At 35.6% G+C, this 17,559-nt stretch overlaps 1 protein-coding gene across 1 annotated transcript in view; it reads right to left on the reverse strand.

Moving 5' to 3' along the window:
- Nucleotides 1-7,383: 7,383 nt before the first annotated feature.
- Nucleotides 7,384-17,559, reverse strand: part of lamb2 (laminin, beta 2 (laminin S)) — a 98,042-nt gene continuing 87,866 nt past the window's right edge. Inside the window, exons 30-35 of the mRNA XM_059333798.1 lie at nucleotides 15,646-15,790; nucleotides 15,347-15,554; nucleotides 14,268-14,409; nucleotides 11,990-12,166; nucleotides 11,733-11,892; nucleotides 7,384-10,329 (exon numbers count right to left, since the gene is read on the reverse strand). Coding sequence (XP_059189781.1) covers nucleotides 10,193-10,329; nucleotides 11,733-11,892; nucleotides 11,990-12,166; nucleotides 14,268-14,409; nucleotides 15,347-15,554; nucleotides 15,646-15,790 — 969 coding nt within the window. The 3' untranslated portion in view covers nucleotides 7,384-10,192. The remainder of the gene's footprint in view (nucleotides 10,330-11,732; nucleotides 11,893-11,989; nucleotides 12,167-14,267; nucleotides 14,410-15,346; nucleotides 15,555-15,645; nucleotides 15,791-17,559) is intronic.

Raw genomic sequence — 17,559 nt, forward strand, 5'->3', positions numbered from 1 at the left:
CAAAGGGGCAGAAATACCAAAATAAATGAGTAACAGTTTCAATATGTTCAGAACATGTCTTTTTTAAATTTTCTCACAATATGTTGATTGGATGGATAAAATGTTCTCTTCCTGAAACACACAACACTTTTCACTTCATACAGTCTATTTAAACCAGGCCGAACTTATTATGTTAACAAACATGTTACATTATACATTTTATGATCTTTTGTTGTTGCTTATTTATCACAATTCTCAACAGGGGAAGAAAGGAAATGGTGCATTATGCACAGTGGTGGAAGAAGTATTCAGATCCCTTACTTTTTTAAAAATATAATTCAAAGTTTTTATTATATTTTCATTATTACAACAGACAAACAAATGAACAAAACAGACAGGATGGAAGTCATAAAAATATAATAATTGTAGTAAATAAATAAATAAAATGAAATAAATAAAATAAAATCAGTAAAATAAATAAAATACAAAAAAATAATAATCTGAAAATACAAAAAAAATAAGACAAGCCACAGACTCACTGTGGGAGCTTGGGGTTCCCTCCAACACCCCAGAAATGTGCAAATGTTATTAGGCCAGTTATTAATATTCTAAAACTGTATTTGTTCAACAGGGGTACAGATACCTTACTTGAGTAAAAGTACTAATATCACACTGTGAAATTACTCCACTATAAGTAAAGTAACTATAAGTAAGATTCCTGCATTCAAAACTTACTGAAGTAAAAATACAAAAGTATCAGCATCAAAATGTACTTAAAGTATCAAAAGTAAAAGAATGCATTTTGCAGAATGGACCAACTCTGATACATTCTAAATATATTATTAGATTATTTGTATTGATGATTTTATGTAAGCAGTGTTTTACTGCTTTCAGTGTTGTCAGTTAATAAGCTGTTTTGTGGTTTAATTTATAAACATGCATAATCACTTTAAATTGATCATGTTCTATGTTAAATCTTGACCTGAAAAGTAACTAAAGCTGTCAGCTAAATGTAGTGGAGTAAAAAGTACAATATTTACCTCTGAGTGTAGTGAAGTAGAATCATAAAGTTACAAATGTGGAAAGTCCCTCAAGATTGTACTAAAGTACAGTACTTGAGTAAATGTACTTAGTTACATTTAAGGAAAACATAAAATTAGGATGTATGATGATCAAAAACAAACTAATTGAGGAAAACCTGGAATACTGAATGATGAAAATAATTTATTGCAAAGATTTGGAACATAAAAACTCTGTCGGGTCAATTTAGACCCATGTTGTGCATCAAAGGGTTAAATGGAGTAAATGTGATAAAATGTCTTTTAACCCATAAGAACCCATGGTGACACATGTGTAACAAACACTTTACATGTTCTAGAATCTCCCATATTCAGCTTTATGCTTCACATTAACTAATTAAATCACTAAGGGACACATACTCAACACCCTGGTGTGGTGGTCATGTGACTGTGATAAGAAGTGGCTTCTCCAAAATATGAGTGTGACTTGAAATAGAAATGTGGAAAAGCAGCTAATTTCAAAAAGCTTATTTTTTGTTACCAGGCTAATTTTAAACCCATTTAACAATTCTATTCTGTCTCACAGGGTGTCCTGCATTGCATTTAACCCATTATTTTTAAATGAATATATGCTCTGCTGTTCAATTTAAAGTACATTTGACCAAATATAAACAAAAAATAATCCTATCCTATTCTGTCACAATTTTGATAAATGTTGTGGAGATGCAGAGAAAAAAGGCAAATTTGTGTTTCTGTAAGCAGAAAAGATTTATTTATTTTAAAATAAGAAATATCATAAACATAAATTCCATAAACGCCCAATGCAATGTGTATGTCACATCACAGATCTTTGACATTTAGGAGTAGTATTTTTTTTAAAAACACAAAAAAAACATCATAAATGTGTTCTAGGTGGTTCACTTGGTCTGTTGTATATCCCCCATAATTGTCTTTTAAGGATAACTGGGTTCTTATGGGCTAATGTGACCTTCCAGTGGAGAAAACATGATGAAGTCCCCTTTAGGGTGGCCTTAAAACTAAGAGGATGTAATGCAGTGCCATATAGTCTAGACTACTTTGTGCATGATGTTGCTCCACCACATGCAGCTGGTGTCCCTCAATTTCCTCGCGCCGACCCCTCCAGCGAGACTGCCACTGTCTCAGTTAGTATTATTATGGACTAGGGCTGGGCGATATATCGATATAAAAAATAGATTGATATATTTTTAAATGTGATATGGAATTAGACCATGCCGCATATCTCAATATAGTTCAAATCTGCGCTGTGATCCTTGCTCCAGGCAAGCTGCTTTATATATAAATGCTGCCCTAACTAGGGTTTGTCATATTTAATTCTTTTGTAATGTTCATTATTCTTTTGTCGTATTAATACACTTCATAGGCTATTTTTATTTAAGATATTTTTTATTTAAATGTGCACTTTATGGAGCTTTGATTTTTTTTTTAAAAAGGTACTCTTGTTGTTATACAGTATTTATGTTCATTTAAATTAACAGTTTAAATAAAACTACTTGTGACATGTCATATTTGACTTTGTATATATATATCAGTTTTTTTGTCATAAAGGAACAAAGAAATCAGAAATATTCACATTGAAGAAGCTGAAATCAGAGACTTTGGACTTATTGTCTTTAAAAAACTGCTCAAACAAATTATTCGATTATCAAAATAGTTGGTGATTAATTTAATAATCGATTATGGTTCGGTTAATCAAATAATTGTTTCAGCTCTAGTCACAAGTCACTCATGTTAAGGTCCAAGTCAAGTTTCAAGTTTTTTGTTGTTTTCTTTTTGTTTTTTTTGTCCATAGATATTCAGCCTAAATATATCGGGATATGACTTTTGGTCTATGTTGCCCAGCCCTATTATAGAGGACATATGTATACAGAGCAAATCTGTCAATCCCTTTCTTATTGAAACTATCACAAACTAACAGGCACATATTCAGTCTGCTGGGGCAGGATGGTATTTAAGTGTGGGGATATTGGAGCTCTGGCCAGATTGAACTGGGGGACCTTCAGCTGAGGACCATCCCAGATCCTCCAGTCAACATTCAATAGAGCTCAAATGTCAACTCTTTATATGGGCCTAAATTCCCACAGATATTTTTTTTCAATCATTGGAGGAGGGGGCTGACAGGGCCATGGCCATAATACATCAAGACCCATACTATTTTTAGACAGGGGACTTGTCCCATATGGCCCCCTGGGCCCTGTGTCATCCTCTGAGTCTGCATTAACCCATAAGAACCCAGACCCAGTAATCCTTAACCTCCTGTCACCCTGCGTCCTCATATGTGGACATTTCATTTTAGGTTTTTGTGGACCTTATAATTAAATCTGCTTAATTATAACATGTTGTCCTTAGTAGTACACACTAAAAAGACAAATACATCAGTCAGTGTAAAAATCAGATGGCAGCATCTTGGTCAAGTCAATCAACAGCTTGTCCCCAGACAAAAGTGAACCAGGTACAAAAGCTGATCAGATTTTGTGATTAAAACTTGTTTATTTGTGCTTAATTATGTGTGCAGTTTGGTGTTCTGTGCAAGTTTGACTATTTTTTAGCAATAGCAACAAGCTACGACAGTGGTAATCAGGAAGTACTCATTTGAGAACAAATAGACTTTTACTATCGTTCTTCCAAAGAGAGGGAGTAAATGTAAGGAAATAAAAAGTATTAATTGTGTTATACAGTAAAATTAAAGAGATAAATCAAAGATAATGCTTAGTTTTTGTACTCATCAGGTCCTACAAATCCAAAATATCTAGGAGAAACAATACATACCAAACAAAAGCTTGGGTCTCAGGAGGTTAAAGGAAAATTATGGGGGATATACCACAGACCAAGTGGATCACATAGAACGCATTTATGATGTTTAAAAAATAAAAAAAAATAAAAAAAGTCTACTCCTAAATGTCAAAGGTCTGTGATGTGACATAAGGGTCAGTGACAAATAAGGGTTGGCAAGATGTCAAATGGCGTAACCACAAAAGAATGATAAATATTAAATACTCTATCCACCTACTGTGTATTTAAGTAGACTTATGCATAAAATTACTTCATTTAAAAAAATAAACATCAAATGGCATTTTTTTAGTGTTTCTACATTTACACATTTCATCAGTATTGAGCAGAACATATTCTTAAAAAACATTTTTTTCTAAAGTTTTGACAAATTATGTAAAATTTGTTATGTACCATAATGTTGCAATGTACACATGGATTGTATTTTTTTTCTCATTTTAGTTCACATTTATTTTCCTGTATATAATCAGATTTTTACGGGGGAAAAAATTACTGGTTACACCAACTGACACTGGGATAGATCACGTCATTGACCCATATACGTTACATTGAGCGTTTATGGTATTTATGTTTATGATATTTATTATTTTAAATTAAAAAACTAGACCTTTTCTGCTCACAGAAACACAAATTTGCCTTTTTCTCTGCGTCTCCACAATATAAATTAAAATTGTGACATTAATAGTGCTGTTTAACAACACATTATTTGTCAGATTTGTTTTTAAGTAACAAAATAATAAGACATCAATAATAAATAAAAAACAAATAACTATTTGCCTTTTTGTTTGCATCTCCATGACATATATCAAAATTGTGACTTTAATTTATTCAGGAAATATGATCAGTTAAATGAAAAGTTAAATAAATAAATTAAATGCAATAAAAGAAACCCTATTAATGGATTAGAATTGTTAAATGGGTTTAAATTTAGCATCGTAACAAAAAATAAGCTTTTTAAAATTAGCTACTTTTTCACATTTCTGTTTCAAGTCACAGCCACATTTTAGAGAAGTCCCCTCTTGTCAAAGTCACACAGTCACACAGTGACACAGTCTTGCTTTGGGACTTAATGTGTTAAGGTGAAGCATAATAGTCTAGACGGATTTCAGTAAAAAGGCCTTCTATAAGAAGTGAGGAGCATTTATGGGTACAAGTCGGGAACCGGCCTACCTTACATATTTCAAGGGTGCTGAGTCCAAAAACAATGGTTCCCAAGTGAAATTTTGAGTTTTTGACCTTCTAATTTGTATATCAAATGGCCACCAAATTGTCCATCTTGCACAGTCATTGGACCATTTCCCCTTAGTTTTTTTGTAAGTAGGCAATCAAAGATGAGGAAATTAAGTTTCTGGATCTATAGTCTAGGGTCAGAGCAAGAATATAGTGGAGGCTCAGTGTCTTTTTTATGTGTGTGTGTATATATATATATATATATATATATATATATATATATATATATATAATATATATATAATATTATATATATATATATATATATATATATATATATATATATATATATGTATATATGCAAAATACCAACTGGAACACTTAAAAGTGATTGATTGAATATTTATGTCGTCCTTAAAAAATGACACAAATAATGCTTAATTTCACCTTAAAAGTTGGTATTTTGCATATATATATAAATATACATAAAAAAGACACTGAGCCTCCACTATATCCTTGCTCTGACCCTAGACTATAGATCTAGAAACTTAATTTCCTCATCAAAACTTGGGTAAAAATGGTCCAACGACTGAGCAAGATGGGCAATTTGGCTGCCATTTTGATATGCAAATGAGAAGGTCAAAAACTCAAAATTTCACTTAGGAACCATTTTTTTTGGGACTCAGCACCCTTGAAATAAGTAAAGTAGGCCGGTTCCTGACTTGTACCCATAAATGCTCCTCACTTTCACTTTTTGGACAATTCTGTATAGACTATAAAGCTGAATATGGGAGATTCTAGAACATTTAAAGTGTTTGTTACACAGGTGTCACCATGGGTTCATATGGGTTAAAATGATGTAGTCAGTGGTGATGCAGACCAGTGGCAAAGCATGACCACATGGTACTCATGGTACTGATTACTTGAAAATAGCTCTTTAATGTTAACTTTATCCTTGGCCCTATTTTTTTTTTTGTTATTTTAATTTAACATTTACCTCAATTTCCATTAGGATTAAAAAACAATCGAATTATTAAAGGTGGAGACTGTTTCGGTTCATCATTATCACCAAAGAAAGCTTTTATTATTAGAAAAGTGAAATACAATGAGCTTCAAAATGTGATCAAAACACTGACAAATTAAAATTAAAATTTATTTTTCTATTTTCTTTATTTATTTTATGGTTATCTTCATTCATTTATTTTTTTATTTTCTATTTGTTTTGTATTTGTATATTTTGACTATATAATTTTGGTGTTTACATTTATTTTGTACTTGCCTAGTCTATGGATGTATTGGATAAACTGATGTGTGCTCTGACAGCTGATATAGTTATGCATCCAAGGAAAATAATAAAAATAATTTTGAAAGAAAACACTGACTAATTCGACGACAATTCTGCATAGCCAAAAACGACACAAGCCAAAGCTAGTGTCACAAGTAAAATTACTTTCTGATCTGCCTTAATTCTATTTTAGCTACTTTACTTTTGCTTTCTCTTTGGATTGGCCGTTCCCTGCTGCAAACCATGTGTCTTGGCTTTGCTCTCCTCTCTTTACTGTTAATGCTGCCATTGACAGTGATCAGACATTGCTATGAAGTTCAGGTAAGAGACAGTTGTAAAGTCAGCAAAGACACAGACTATGTCAAAGGGCCAACCTGGTCTCACAGGAATCCGTGAAATAGCCACGGATTTGCTTAACTCAAAATCCGTGGAATAGCCATGGAATCACTCAAATTTCCGTGAAACTGACACGGATTTTGCTACAATGCAAGTTAATGACAGTCATATCCCGTGGCTATTCCAACATACAAAGTGATTATGTACATTCACTGAGTGAATATTTAGAAAATAAAACATATATTTCTCGCTAGAAATGTGATCAAAATCTATTTTTATGCAGAAACTAAGTCAAAATATTGATTTTTTCACTAAAAATGAGAGAACTGTCCACCATGTTTTTTGTTCTGACCGCCGGGAACCTTGAAAGTCACGTGACTTGGAACAAACCAATAGGAAAAATATGACTGTCACTAACTTGCATTGTAGCGAAATCCGTGTCAGTTTCACGGAAATTTGAGTGATTCCGTGGCTATTCCACAGATTTTAAGTTAAGCAAATCCGTGGCTATTTCACAGATTCCTGTGAGACCAGGTTCCAAAGGGCACATCAAGGACTCATGAAAGCACTTAACAGCATCCTTGCAGATCACAAAAATAGAAATTAGACATCTTACACTCTTGCAGACCCTGGTGTGAACGCAGACACATTCAGGCCACAAGACGGCAATGTTAGAGAATGGCACAGTGTCAAGCAGTGATAGTAATCTGATATCTGAGTGACTCCTGATAAAGGTGTTAAAAAAAGCCACTTCGACTCAGAGACTTTTAAGTTATCCAAACTTTATTCACAAAACTGTACATGGTTAAATTTTACACAAGCTTCTTTTGGTATTTTTGCTTTGGCTTTTTTGTTGATCTGATGGAAATAGGTGTACAGAGTTAGTTTTTTGGTTTGTTATGTTTTCAAAATCGCAAATTGTCATGCAAATGGTACATGAGTAAATGTCCAAGACGCTGGCATACTATAAGGCACAATTAAACACTCACACCTACCGTAGAGGACAATGTTGCTACAGTGAAGCATCCATTACTGCAGATCTTACATATTCCATCACATTACATTTGATACAAACATTCACAATCTGTGCATCACAAGTTTGGCATTCATAAAAATGAATCCTGTTGGCTAAAAGGAACAGTTCAACATTTTGGGAATAACACCAGTTTACTTTCTTGCCATAAGTTAGATGAAAAGTAAAGCTCTTATTGTAGCTTAGTTTAGCATAAAGACTGGGCAAAGGGGAACAGCTAGCCCAACTCAATCAAAAATAAAATAGTTGGCCTACCAGCAGCAAGTCCTGAATCAAGTCCCAAGTCAAGAGCAACAAGTCACAAGTCCCAAGTCCTTAACCTTGAGCCTAGAGTCTAAAACAAGCAGCGATGCGCTCTTCACTTAATGTGATGGAATATTAACAACAAAGTAAGAATATAAAGGCCATTTTAATTAAGATTTAAGTGTTGATTGTGTTAATTCATAAAGGAAATTAAGGGAAATTCATTGATTTTTTTAAAGAATAATATACATTTTTAAACATTTGGGCTTAGCGGAAGGTATCAATTATTTTCAATTCAGTCACAAGTAGGGCTGCAACTAATGATTATTTTCATTATCGATTAATCTGTCGATTATTTAAACAGTTAATCGATTAGTTGTTTGGTCAATAAAATGTTGAATAATATCAATCAGTGTTTCCGAAACCACAAGATGTCATAAAGGAACAAATAAACCAGAAATATTCACATTGAAGAAGCTGAAATCAGAGAATTTGGACTTATTGTCTTTAAAAACTGCTCAAACCAATTATTTGATAATCAAAATAGTTGACGATTAATTTAATAATCAATTATTGTTCGATTAATCAAATAATTGTTGCAGCTCTAGTCACAAGTCACTCATGTTGAGGTCCAAGTCAAATTTAAATTTTATTTTTATCCAGTCAAAAGTCGTAGTCATGTGACTCGGGTACACATGATTAATGATCTTTCGCATTGCAAGAAGGAGGATATTTAACAGAGCCAGGCTAGCGGTTTCCCCCTGATTCCAGTCTTGATGCTAAGCTAAGCTAACAGACTGCTGGCTTTATTTAGTCTGTCCTCTCTAACTATCGGAAAGAAAGAAAATACTACGTTTGTTTTTTTTAAAAAAATGTCTAACGCTCCTTTAAGTTTGTCCTGAGGGTGGTGCCAGAGGGAATACTATATAAATACAAAGGGTTTATCCTCTGTACAGTGACTGTGTCAGATTGTCAGACTAGATAATAATGTTGTCCCGTCATCAGTTGTAATTGACAAAGCTATTTTACTCTGGACCAAAGTTCACCCACATGTAGACTGATAGCCATCACTAGAGCCATGCTGTTAGCAAACCCTGTTAGCTCACAATGCTCTCATTATTATATTATTATTATCCTGTCTGTGTAGTATTAGTGTAGAGCCATCCTCCTACTCCAGGCAGAGGTGGTTTTATTTGTTAGCTTAGCAAAGTGAAGCGGTTCATTATATATAACATAAAGATGGTCATATCATTGCTTACCTGTTATTTGTATAAAGGCAGACACAATACAAAATGCATTCCTAGCACCACAGTTGGTATAAATTCATCATTTTAAAATCCATACGAATGCAATAATCCTGTTCATCTGTTCATTCTAATAAAATGGTATTTCTTTAAAGGCATACTATGCAGGAATTTTCATTAATGCTTTAGAATCACAACTTTCAAACCTGGCCCCACCTCCCCAGCTCAACATAAGTTAAAAAAGCCCCAGTTTCACTCTCGTTTTAGAACTAATTCTATACATTGGATTTTGGGGGGGAAATCCTGCATATTATACCTTTAAAACCACACAGGGACAAGGACCACATGCCTATACCTTGTCTCTGTTTTTTTTTTGGCTAATTTGAAAATATAAAAACAATTAAAGCCTTATGGTTTTAACATTTTTGTGATTGAAAAAAATCCAGTTAATTTTGAGCAGATTGTCATTCTGATTTCATGTCCTCACACACTTAAAATTTGTTTCAAGAAGACGCAGTTTAAATGAAGTCCTCTTGCAATGAGCACAGCTCAGAATAAACTTCCAGTAGTTACACTTCATAGAAAAAAGGGGGGAAATTACCTGTTGATTATACAACAGACACTCTAAATGCGTAAACTATAGTATACTATAAGTACTATAGATTGTTTGCAATGCATTACTTTCACCCAAATCTGAGTAATATTGAGTTTCTTTTAAATAATACTTTAATTTTTCATGTTCAAAACACAAATTTAAATGCAGATACATTTTCAGATTATTTTGAAAATCCAAAACAAAAATAATGTGCACAAATTTAAATCAAACTAAAATATGTGATATCAGGCAACCTTTTCATGTTCAGTTATGAGTATGTTAATATATATGTCAAAACATGATAGCAACCATTTTCAAATAATTTGCAAAATATGCAAATTAACTTCCAGAGTGATAAAATAAACGTCCCAGTCCTCTAAATTGTTTTTTTCAAAGTCTGTATGTCAGAATGGCACAATGATGGCACCTGTTTTTTTTGTTTTTTTTTACATGGAGTAGTTACTGGCACGTGTTATAGATCTGGATCTGTTTGTTGATGTCATTGAGGATGGCTTTCATCTTGTCCTCCAAGCCATCCAGTTGACGAGCTTTCACCTTCAACCTCCTCTGGTTCTCCTCATAGTTTTTCTCCAAATCTGTGGGAAGCAGGGATGTCAGGAATGGTTACACAACCCAATATTAGCAGCATTTGGTGCTACTGCTATTCTTGAGTCATTCTTTTTAGGTGGCAGGGAGTTCTTTGTCATTTCTCAAAACACTGTAAAATAACTTGTGGGTTCCTCAGGGATCAATTTTAGGGTCTGTGCTTTTTCATTTATATGTGAAACCCTTGATGATCCCCTCAGGAGGCATGGTATCGCTTCATAGCTATGCTGATGACACACATTTTCATCTTTTTGGATGTATCTTAGATATTAGTGCCCAATGTCAATATACTCCTCGCACCTCCATCAGGATAACAATTAAATATTAGGTCCTATGGCAAAGCTACTTCTTTTACTGGGCTGGTGCTGGTTCAACTTGGGGACCGTCTCAGAACCTGTTTGATTTTCCATCATTCCATCACTGTATACGTCTCCGCTTTCCGTGACTACTATAACAACAACGACAGACTACATCGTCTTTTTACACATGTTGCTCCTGGCTTTGTGAGCCTACATTGGCATCCAAACACGACATGTACAACACATTTGTGCTGCTCGTCTTGATTACTATGGACGGCAATTACATTCTTATACTAACACTGAACGTAAGAGGTTAATGTTAGACTTTGTTGTAAGCCAACGCTAGCCCAATAACGCTAGCCCGCTAACGCTAGTCCACTAACGCTAGTCCACTAACGCTAGCTCGCTAACTGTTAACGCGAGCCTGTATCAGTCACAGTGGAGTTTAACAAATACAATTAAATTAATGATACACATTTTAGTCTGTCTTGTTGGTAAGATAATCCCGCCCCCAGCCCCTGACGTAAGTGGTTTGTGGTTCAAGAGCAGCAAATAGTAAGTGCCGCTCTGGAACCAGTTTTCCAGGCCGAGAGCCAGTTCTTTGGCTGTCTAAAAGTGAGGAACTGATTCAAGATAAAGCACCTGCTCTGAACAGGCGCTGGAACTGCCTTGGTTGAAAAGAGGTAAGAGAGAGAAACTGTCCATGAAATGAATTATTTTGGGCTGAAACAAACAGGAAAGAAACCTCTGTGTCATGTCTGATGTCACTAAATCTCCTTTGTACCTCTAAAGTGCTTTGAATTGCACTAACCTGTTTGAAAGCTACTACGCAAATAATTCTCATCTAGATTTTAAACTATAGCTTGAAGAACCATTAGCTGTTGACCTCCTGTCTCATGTTTTCAGCTTCATAGTTTATGTGAATAGTAAATAAAATAGTAAAATTTAATTTGAACCAGATTCCATGCACTCTACATGTTTCAACAACTGTGTCTTTAAAGTGATGAACCCATAATTTTCTTCCCCCAAGCAAATGCAAACACATGAACCCTGTTTATCTGTTCATCTACATACACAGTGATATTAATAAGCACCTGCTAGCCTCTGGAGCTTGTCCTGGGCGTCTTTCAGTAGTTCCTTTGCTTCATCTCTGAGGCTCTCGGCCCTTTTCTTGGCATCCTGCACAGCCTTGGCCTTTGTGTCGACCCGCTGCTGCACCTCGTGGTATTTATCAGTCAGCTGGCCGTCTAGAATCTGAGCATCAAGACAGGAGGAGAGGAGATTTATTTTCCTTTGACAACTTTGTCCTCTTTAAATGAGGAAAAGTGCACACACGCAGACAGACACACACCTGCTTGGCTTCGTTTGCCTTGTCTCGCGCCATGGTGGCTGTCTCTTCGGCTCGGGCTGCTGCCATGCTGTTGTTGGCACGTTTGGTCTTCAGGTCATTAATTTCACGTCCAAGTGTGCCCAGGCGGTCCATGGCATCGTTTAGATCCTTCTCACTGTTGGATGTCTCCGACTCAATCTGTGGAGAGAAAGTGAATTGTCATCCTTTTGAAATAATATCATTACAATGTGCACTCTGGATTAAACATTATGTTTTCATTATGTGCCAGGGTATGATTTCTCAAAACTGACTCCTGGATGTTCATGTAAAAACCTGTATGTGGGTGGTTTAAATACTCATTGAACATAATTGCTATTAGGGCTGGGCGATATGGACCAAAAGTCCCATCCCGATATATTTAGACTGAATATCGATATATAATATATATGCCGATATTTTTATTGCAAAGTGGGAGCAAATGTTCAGTCAAAGTCAAAGTCAAATATGACATGTCACAAGTAGTTTTATTGAAACCGTTTATTTTAGTGAACTTAAATACTGTATAACAACAGGAGTGCCTTTTTAAAAAATATCAAAGCTCCATAAAGTGCTCATTTAAAAAAAATAAAAAAAATCTTAAAAATAGCCTATGAAATTAGATAGGCCAATTTTTCTGAACTAAATATATAAATATGAGAAAAGAATAACTAACATTACAAGATAACTAAATATGACAAACCCTAGTAAGGGCAGCATTTATATATAAAGAAAGAAAAAAATTTGAACTATATCGATATATGTGATATGGTCCAATTCCATATCACATTAAAAAAGTTATCGATATATCTTTTATATCGCCCAGCCCTAATTGGTATCACATCATTTTTACAATGCAATCCTGTATAATAAGTATTACAGCCCAAAACCTTTAACAGGGCAGTGAGAAGAAAGAAAAGGAAAAAATCACCTGCATTCATAAATTTATCAACTCAAAAAGCTGAAACAGGACACTCAGGATCATCCACACATTTAATGTGTTAGCAAACAATGACTTATTTACACATCCAACCAATATGGAGCATTGTTTTTTGAGTTGTGTTTCTGGTCACTTCGTGAAATATAAGCAGGCGGCAACCTCCCAGTCTTAGCAGAGAAACAAATCAGCAGTGCCTTAAGCCTGCAATTTAAAAAAAATTCCAACAGAGGTAGCCAACAAAGTATGCAAAAGAACTTCGCCTATCTGTCTCAGTTGATTTATTACCTCAGAAAAATATCTTGTGGCAACGTTATGGTCTCAATCGCTAGTTTCAAGTCTTCTCCAAGACAATATGATGTTAATTGTGTAAATAGTGGTCACATTTAGAAGAAAATAGATGATAACGAAGCTTAAGATTTGGGGCGTGGCTACCTTTGATTGACAGCTCAATAACAGCATGAACCTGTTTGTTGTTGTCTGTATTTTCGTCTCAGAACTTTGACTCTTTCACTGTGTGTTTTCAGTTTATTAAAGTTTGTTTGAACATTTTGGTCATTTAAAAATGTGTGTCTAAAAGACACTCCAAGGAGTTGGCTGTTCAATTTTCCCAGGTAAGTAAAGTACATTTTGTTTTTACATTAACAGTATATTTTTAGATACACCCATCCTCACTCCTCCACAGACCAAATATGGTCACTCCCGGTTTCAAAAAACAAAGATGGCAAAAAAACACACACACAGACAATATGAGATGAGACAGGACAGAAACTGCTGTGGAACTAGTTATAGAACAATATGCTCTTGTTATGCACTTGTTTTTGTTTTTTTTTTCAAAAAGTTTTGATAAATAAATACAGATTTTAAAAGCATACACGATCTTGTAAATATTATTACTCTGCTGTTAAAAGGACTCGAAACTCAAACTGTAGGACTTGGGACTTGGTAAATAGAATGGACCTGCACTTATACAGCGCTTTTCTAGTCACTTTGTGACCACTCAAAGCGCTTTACACTACAGACTGCGCTCATTCACCCTTTCACACACACATTCATACTGGGGTCAGAGGCTACCCTTAATGGTAACACCTGCCACCATTGGGAATTCATTCCCACACCGATGAACGCAGCATCAGGAGCCATTTGGGGTTCTTGCTCAAGGATACTTCGACATGTAGGCTGCCATGGTCAGGCATGGTCAGGGGGTAGAGCGGGTTGGTCAGGGGGCAACCCGCTCTACCAACTGAGCCACAGCCACCCCAAAGAAGGGCAAAGACTTGAGACTTACTTGTGACTTGCAAAAAACAATGACTTGCTGTTGGTTACCTGTGCCAGTCGGGCCTCAGTCTCCCCAATGTCAGCTTTGGCTCTGGCTATGGCCTTCTCTGCTGATGTCTGGGCGATCTTGGCGTCCACCAGGGCCTGCTTCACTGTCTCTGCTGTGGTCTTCACACCCTCAGCACTGTGCCTTTACATCAATGAATAGTTTGAGAGAGGATGAATACATATGGAATGCTTTTTGTTTCTAAGAATACTCCTACATATATGATAACAACAAATGTAGCTGATAAGAGTTTAATTTAAGAGCTGATATCTAGACATTTTCCATGGTTTTCTTGATAATGATTTTGGTTATAATCAAGAAAACCATAGAAAATAAATAAAACTCTTATCAGCTATTTTTGTTGTTATTATTATTAACCTTTAATTGTACCAGGCATTAAAATGAACAAGAAATTAAAGAAAACAAAGGTATAATATTTTTTCCATGACTGTTATGACTGTGGTCATATTATAGTTATTGTTTAGCAAACTGCATTTGTATGTGTGCCCTGTGTTTTTGTTTTCCTTTTTTATATGCAGATTGGAGTGTGCCATAGCCGCGGTGCGATTGGTGGAGAGGTTCCACGTCTGGGCTGGGATTGGCTGCAGCCGGAACCACCTGGTTTAAATGGAGCCAAGATGGCAGCCGTCGGTGGCAGCAGGCACTTTCCTCATCCTCCTCTTCTCCCAACCGGTTCAGACCTTTTGTTTGAGTTAACTTGTGGTTTTGGACTTAATTCCCTTGTTTTGAGCAGTAAGGGTGGGTTGCCAGGTTTTGTTTCTCGTTTTCTCTTGTTTAAGTAGGTAGGGAGGTAAGATTTTGTGTCTTTTGGTTTTTCAGGTAAATTTCTTATTTTTAAGATAGGATTGTTTTGTTTGTTATTTTGGCTTTAGTCCACCCTTAAGTTGAAGAATATTTGTATTTACCTAAGTTCTCTTTGTAAATAAATATTTACCCATTCTTCAAACTAATCTTTGTTTGTGGCTACATGGGAGATGGGGAAGGTGGGGCCTTTTCATGTTGTGCTCTAGGCCCCCTAGACTGGGGCATAACAATGACTGTATGTCTGAAGTGTGACTACCTTGCTCTCTTGGCATCCAGCAGCAGTTGTTCTGCTCTGCGGACATCATCCTGCGTCTGCTGCAGGATGGCGTCCACATTGGAAAGGCTGCGAACCCGTTCTTTGATTTCATCAGCGAGATGTCTGATCTGGAGAGGTGAAGCAGGGATGGAGAGCTCCAACACGCGGTTGGCCACGGCCTCGATGCTGTCTGGGTCTGCACCCTCCTCTGACAGAGACATAGGAGACGTAGCAGAGGTGATTGACAGGCTGGAATAAACATGCAAAACACATCACAAAGTATAAAGTGTCAGACTCACGAGTGAGGAAGTCTCTGATCTGTTTGATGAGGTCTCTCAGGTCATTGTTGGAGCGCTCCACTTTGTTCTTGGTGGCGGTGGCTTTGTCCAGAGCTGCTTGGGCTTTACCTTTGGCCTCCTCTGCCTTGTTCTTGGCGTCTGCCACCTGAAAGAAAGGCAGAAATGTTGATAGAGGAGCACAAAATACTCATGGACACAACTTAACTGCCATTACTTAACCCTCTATAGCAGCTGTTCTCAACCTTGGGGTACCGACCCCATTTGGGGTCGCAAGATGATTTCTGGGGGTCGCCAAAACATTTTGGAAGTCAGCTCTGTCTCCACTGTGTTAAAGTGTTCATGTGTTAATGTGTTTTAGTCTTTTTGGTCATTTAATGTCTTTTTTTGGTCATTTTGTGTCTTCTTTGGTCATTTTGTGTCTTCTTTGGTCATTTTGTGTCTTTTTTGGGTCATTTTGTTTCTTTTTTGGTCAATTTGTGTCTTTCTGTGGTAATTTTTTTTTCCTTTTTTGCGGTCAATTTGAGTCCTTTTTTGCTTAATTTTATGCAATTTGTTGGTCATTTTGTGTCTTTTTTTGGGGTAATTTTGTGTCTTTTTTGGGTAATTTTGTGTCTTTTGTGTGAGATTGTGTTCAGTGAGTGGGGGGCGTGGACAACATGCATGTTAAATTTAGGGTCGCGACTCAAAAAGGTTGAGAACTACTGCTCTATAGTACAGTGTTTCCCTCAGGCAACATACCCATTTTTGGCCGGTCAAATTTCTACAATGCATCTTTTTGAGTGATGCGATACTTTAGAGGGAAGAGTATAGGGAACCACTGGCAATGAGTTAATTTGTCACATGATCTCCAGGAGGCCATATTGAAACCCTTTTTTGCAGACTTTTTTTCAAAGTAAACAGCTTTGCCACTCAAATAAAAAAAAAATCACTCAAAACGTCATTTTGTGGCCGTTTTCCATCTGGCAATAAATATATTCCTAATATTAGGTGAGTAAACCTTCATTTTTGATAGTTTAATGCAATTTATTTCCTAATTAAATAATGAAAACTTGTTAAAATGCAACTTTTGCCCTGAAGAAACAACATAACTTGATGGAAAATTGCTGTGTTGCCTCGAGGGAAAAATGAACCATTATGGAATCAGCATGGCAGCATACATGTGTATATATACATGCATGTATGTATATACATGTATGTATGTATGCATATATACATAGGCAACAGGCAACAAACCCAAAAACTTCCACAAACATTTTTTTAAATAACATTTCTTCAGATTATGTTTATTTATTCTATTTTAGGACAAAAAAAAAAACACTCATTTTTTTCCCCTAACTGGCATAATGGCGTAAACAGCATTTTCCAAGATTTGTTGACTGATTTAGGTTTTTATTGCACCAATTTTCTCCCAGATCTGTTTTGCCTAAGTGCACAAATGCATGCATGTGCAGTGCACACTCTGAGCCCTCGCTACATTCTGAGAGCTTTGGTCTGTGGTTTACTGTGGAGGGATGTGGAAGGTGAATAACTATGGATATGAATTAAAATTATATGGTGTAAGAACTCCTGCACAGTTGCAAAAATCTGAATAAAAGACACTTCAAAATAATTCCTCTAACTGGAGAAGGGAGGGAACACATGACACTTTTAGATCATATTCAGATTCACATCCACATCAAGGTTATTATAGTTAAAGATAACTAACGAAATAAAGAAAACTAGAATTGTAAAAACATTTTCGTTAACTGAAATAAAAATAAAAATTAGAGTTTTAAAAAAAAAAACTAACTATCTAAAACTGTATTGTGAAGTTACAAAACTAACTAAAACGAACTAAAATTAAAGTGAAAATGTCTTTCGTTTTCGTAAAAATGTGAAATTTATTTATTTAGCTCAAACTAAATAGCTGCTGGT

Source organism: Centropristis striata, chromosome 5, assembly GCF_030273125.1.
Source record: "Centropristis striata isolate RG_2023a ecotype Rhode Island chromosome 5, C.striata_1.0, whole genome shotgun sequence".
NCBI lineage: Eukaryota > Metazoa > Chordata > Actinopteri > Perciformes > Serranidae > Centropristis > Centropristis striata.